The sequence below is a fragment of the Carassius gibelio genome, chromosome A7 (genome assembly GCF_023724105.1).
Source record: "Carassius gibelio isolate Cgi1373 ecotype wild population from Czech Republic chromosome A7, carGib1.2-hapl.c, whole genome shotgun sequence".
Taxonomy (NCBI): Eukaryota; Metazoa; Chordata; class Actinopteri; order Cypriniformes; family Cyprinidae; genus Carassius; species Carassius gibelio.
Genome location: NC_068377.1, coordinates 38,410,271 through 38,415,876, shown reverse-complemented (window position 1 = coordinate 38,415,876; position 5,606 = coordinate 38,410,271). Strand labels below are relative to the sequence as shown.

The following is a 5,606-nucleotide window of genomic DNA, read 5'->3' as shown; positions in this document are numbered from 1 at the left end:
GCAAAAAAAAAAAAAAACATCCGTCTGGACATTTCATGAAAAAAAATAACTACGCAGACTACACCGGTTACATTAAGTGAACCAACTTATCATATAACATCTTGACAAGTTCCAGACAAAAGGTTTTGGACTATACTTAAAATAATATTAAGGCCCATAACTGATCTCCATAATTAAAGAGTTGAGTGTGTTGTTGCTGTTGTCTTTTATTTGCATGTTTGTATTACTCTGTGTGATAGTGTTCATGACACAACTGATACAGAACATGTTCACATTTCGTGAGAATATTGTAGTTTGGGAAGCAGAAACATGTTGTTGGTCTCTGACATTATCAAAACTGAAAGAAAATGGAAAACAGAAATGTAAATGTTGAGGTTGTTCGTGTGAAGCTGCTGGAAATACACTTCATTCCAGAACACACAGACTCTCCGTCTCCACCACATTCAAATGAACACACTTCCACAGAATTACAGCAACAAAGACACACAGACATCAACAGTGACAGGAGGAAATACATGTGAACGAGGAAGAAGAATGAAAAGGGCTTTTGTTTTAGAGTAATAAACACGTGAAGTGACGAATGAGAGCAGATATAATCATCACAGAGTGTGAAGCTGAAGACAGAAACATCAGACTCAGAACAGAAACACACGACCTCTAAAGTAAGAACAACTCACATCTTCATTCTTTAAATCAGACTTTGAGATATTAATATTGTCTTAATGATTGTGTATGATGCATTTATGTTCCTGTTATGATGGATTTTTAATTATAACTGAAATAATGATTAACACTAAAATTAATTATTGAATTGTTAATTTATCTGTATTTCTCCCCCTCAGAAATGGAGCAAACTCTATATTTCATTCTTCTTCTCGTTGGTGAGTGTTTGTGGTTTTATTTATGGTTTCTAGTTTCATTAGGTTTGATGCTGTTCTGAAAAGCATTAAAGCAGCGTCTCTCTTTCACAGCTCTCTGCTCCGTATCTGAATGTGTTCAGCGTCAGTATCACTTTATAAATGAGAAGAAGACCTGGACTGAAGCTCAGAGATACTGCAGAGAGAAATACACAGATCTGGCCACCGCTGACAACATGAACGACATGAACGAGCTGATGAAGAGTGTGATTGATGTACGTTTCTGGATTGGACTGGAGAGAAAATGGCATTGGTCTTCAGGTGAACCTGTTCTCTATCTGAACTGGGCTCCTAAACAACCTGATGGCAGAGATGAGTGTGCAGGGATGAAAAATGGAGAATGGCATGATTTGGGATGTAGTGATGACTACCAATTCATCTGCAACAACAGTGAGTGCAGCTATTTAAAATTAATTTATAGAAATTCAACAACCATTCATTTATAGATGTGCAAATATCACATTTTTATGCAATACTAACCACTATTTTAATTAGATTGTAAATATAGAGGTGACTGTATATTTTCACTTTCATTGTTTATTCAATTTCTGTATAGACACAATATTTTCCAGAAAATAATAGACTTCACATTATGGGGTAATTTATCACAATGATAACCTGCAGTTAAAGAGATTATAGAGAAATAAATCACAGAGAGAGATATTGATATGGGTCTAGTTATAAATACTCATAACAATAATTGGTAACACGTTAGAATAAGGCTCCATTAGTTTATGCTAATGAATGTATTAATTAACATGAACAAACAATGAACAATACATTTATTACTGTGTTTATTAATCTTTATGAAAATACAGTTATTCATTATTAGTTAATGTTAATTCACAGTGCATTAACTCATGTTAACAAGCACAACTTTTGATTTGAATAATGCATTGGTAAATGTTGAAATTAACATTTACTAAGATTAATAAATTCTGTAGAAGGATAATTCTTGCTTAATTCATGTTAACTAAAGTAGTTAAATAACATTAACTAATGGAAACTGTTACGTAATCATACGTATCTTGACTGTGCCTGTTGTATCTCTCTTGTTTCTGCTTTTTCGCCAGGTTAAGAAGCAACACCTGTTGTTAATCAATGCTCCTAAGTGTAAGCGTCGGCTGATTCGCTCTTGTGACTGTTCTCCTAACCATAAAAGCCAGCTAGTTCTCCAGTGCAGGAGGGACGGGAGGTTTTCCCTCTGTTGTGAAGAGTCCCTGTTGTCTGTTGCAGACGTGTGGTTTCTTTTTGGTGACTGATTATTGCAGGACTCTTGTTATTGAATCCCTGAGTGCAGGGCTAGTTGTTTTCATGTTTTATTTATTTTCCAATTACTTTATGATTTAAGGAAGCTGTAGGGAGGGGGGTGCCATTTATTTTTATATATTCTTTTCTCCTGTTTATGGGTAGTCAGGGAGGTAGGTTTAGTATTGTCTTTTGGTTTGCATCGTTATTTTGTGTTTAGGTTATTTATGTTCCTAAAGTATTTAGATGTATTTTTGTTTGTTATTTTGGCCTTTACCCCCTGCTGAATTTAATTTGCTTCCATTTAGATGTCTCTGTTTCTTATGTTCTATTAATAAGATTTTATTTTTGTTTAACTTATGTTCTGGGTGTTGAGTCAGTGCTGGGACAGAAGGCAGGGGCTCTGAAGAAGTTTAATTTATTTGGAAATCTTTTTTTTTTTCATCTGTTCATTCTCCTCTACCCTAGACAGAGGAGATTGTAACAAAACATATTCTAAAGTGTTACCCAGTAATCATCTGACTATAATCATAATGTTTATAAGAAATATGTACAGCAGTGACTAGAGTTGATAAAGTTTATTTCAGTCTTCAGTATCTCAATACAAACCTGTAACATCTTTATTTTACTTGTACATGAACTCAAGTCCAGTTCATGATACTCCATTAAAACAATTAATTTATTATCTTTTATTTTATAAATTACTAATCTACAGTCCAAATGAATGTTAATGAGCATATTTATTTTTTATTTTATTTATCTGCAGTGTAACATCTTCCTCTGTTTGATGTTTCTCTCATCGGCTCTTTGTGTCTGAGTCAAGTGTTCATAATGGATCAGTAGAGAGAGCTTTAAAATCATCACAATGTTCCTCAGTGTTACTTCATGATAGAGCTTTAATATAATCCTGAAAATATAGTTAATATTCAGTAAATCACCAGATGAAGAAGCAGCTCAAGTCTCTGACAGATGTGTTTTTGATCTTTCCACCACTGCTCCTGTTCACATCCAAACCATAAAGCAGCGAAAGAATAATGAACAAACTGATTCATGAATCTTTGTCCATTTGTCTTTCTTAAAGCGAACACAGGACTCATCTTTATTGATCAGAAGAAAAACTGGAGAGACGCTCAGAGTTACTGCAGACAGAATCACACTGATCTGGTCAGTGTGAGAAACCAGGATGAGAATGAGAAGGTTAAGAAGTTCATTAGTGAGAAGCACCCATCTGGATCATTTGTCTGGATCGGTCTGTTCAGAGACTCATGGCAGTGGTCAGATCAGAGTAACTACTCTTTCAGTTACTGGAAGTCTGGTGAACCTAATAATGATGGAGGTAATGAAGACTGTACAGCTGTTGAAAAGAGTGCTCAGGGACGATGGATTGACATCTCTTGCAACAATAAGTTTCCTTTTGTGTGTCATGAAGGTGAGTAGATCCTCACAAAACACACACAATCCATCATCTCCTCCAGATCTCCTAAAGTTCCCGCTACATGTCTGACATGACAAATTCATCCACAGTGTTTGTTCTGATGTTGTTTTTGATCAGTCTCTCTCTAGTTTCTGCTTGTGCTCTGTTTGGTTTCCAGATAAACTGATTGTGATCAGAGAGAATCTGACGTGGTCTGAAGCTCTGAGATACTGCAGACAGAATCATGTGGATCTGGTCTCGGTTCATTCAGAAGAGATTCAGCGTCGTGTGATGAACGTGGTTAAACGAGCGTCTACTGCGGAGCTGTGGTTGGGTTTACGTTACTCTCATATTTTGGGCGTCTGGTACTGGGTGAATGGAGAGACGGTGTGCTATCAGAACTGGGCTCCAGGGAACGGCACATCAGAGGAGGACTGTGAACACACAGTGAGATCTGGAGCAGTTCAGTCTGGAGGAGATCAGCGCTGGATCAGCCGTCCTGAAACTGACAAACTCAACTTCATCTGCAGCAGATATTAAGAGTGAAAGAGTACACAGACCTTCATGTGAGGAAACAAGTGTTTGTGTGTTCACTTCCTTTAACTTCTTTTTCAGTCATTACTTTGTTAAACAATCATTTTTCATATAATAATTTAGTCTGAGCAGACAGTCGCACCAGAGGTGAATCTCTTGCTCAGACAGGGGAAGTCGTGGCCTAATGGTTAGAGAGTCGGACTCCCAATCGAAAGGTTGTGAGTTCGAGTCCCGGGTCGGCAGGAATTGTGGGTGGGGGGAGTGCTCCACCTTCAATACCATGACTTAGGTGCCCTTGAGCAAGGCATTGAACCCCCAACTGCTCCCCGGGCGACGCAGCATAAATGGCTGCCCACTGCTCCGGGTGTGTGCTCACAGTGTGTGTGTGTGTGTGTTCACTGCTCTGTGTGTGTGCACTTCGGATGGGTTAAATGCAGAGCACAAATTCTGAGTATGGGTCACCATACTTGGCTGAATGTCACGTCACTTTTAAATATGATTTTTTTGTTTGTTTGTTTTGTTCAAATATATTCTTCAGTCAACTGTAAATTGACTAAATTGTTCTGTCGAGGCTCTGTTTTCCATCAGTTAGATGAGTTTCTGTTGATGTATGAGTTTGATTCTTCTGGGTTTATTTGATCCATTTTATGAGCCCCGATGGCAAGAATAGTTGTTAACATGTTTTGCTTTTACAAACTAATTCTATCATGTCTTTTTGTTATTTACTTACTTCAAAACTATGAGACGCTAATCTGTTAACTGCATTTTGTGAGGGGTCAAAGGGTATAATTTACTCAACATTGGATATACATTTACAAAGTTTCCTTCTATTATATTATAAGATAATTTATGAATTTTTATAAGATTTACATTTATGATTTAAGGATCTGAATTTGCTGGTGTGAATTTGATTTATCTTTTTTCTTTTATTACATTTCATGTATTGATCATATCTTTGATTAGAAATGACTGGTTCAGTGTGAGTTAGCAAACACATGCCTTAACTCAATGAAATATTGTTTATTCTTAAAGGTGTGAAGATCATGTATACAGTAATATATCTACTATCCTTTTGTACTAAACATAAAAAAACATGTCAACAACATCAGCTCAAATAAACTACAACCAGCAAACTCATCTCTTGACTCTTTCCCAACATCAGAATGATCATTACATTATAAAATCCAACAAAAAGGTTTAAAAACCTGTTTAACTTCTGAGGCATAATGTAACTCTTCTGTTGTTGTTATTTTTTAATACGACTGACTTTATATTAAATGTGAATGTATCTTTTGAAAGTTAATGTGATATAAATAACCAGTGCCAGCCAGTGAATATGAATTTAGCAGCTGATGATATGACCCAGCAAACATTGGTCTGATGGCAACGTCGTGTGTCCAGCCAAAAATAGGTGCGGTAGGACGGCATAAATCTGTAAAAAGAACATGTCCGAAAAAATGCATTCAAATACATTTGTTCATGTCTGAGCCTGT

At 36.4% G+C, this 5,606-nt stretch overlaps 1 protein-coding gene across 1 annotated transcript; it reads left to right on the top strand.

Annotated features, from left to right (window-relative positions):
* The first annotated feature begins 469 nt into the window (after positions 1–469).
* Positions 470–5,237, top strand: LOC128017476 (macrophage mannose receptor 1-like). Its single transcript, XM_052602889.1, has 5 exons — positions 470–662; positions 843–881; positions 972–1,307; positions 3,247–3,594; positions 3,758–5,237. Exons 2-5 carry the CDS (start codon positions 845–847, stop codon positions 4,117–4,119), a joined length of 1,083 nt encoding a protein of 360 aa, XP_052458849.1. The 5' UTR covers positions 470–662; positions 843–844; the 3' UTR covers positions 4,120–5,237.
* Positions 5,238–5,606: the final 369 nt, after the last annotated feature.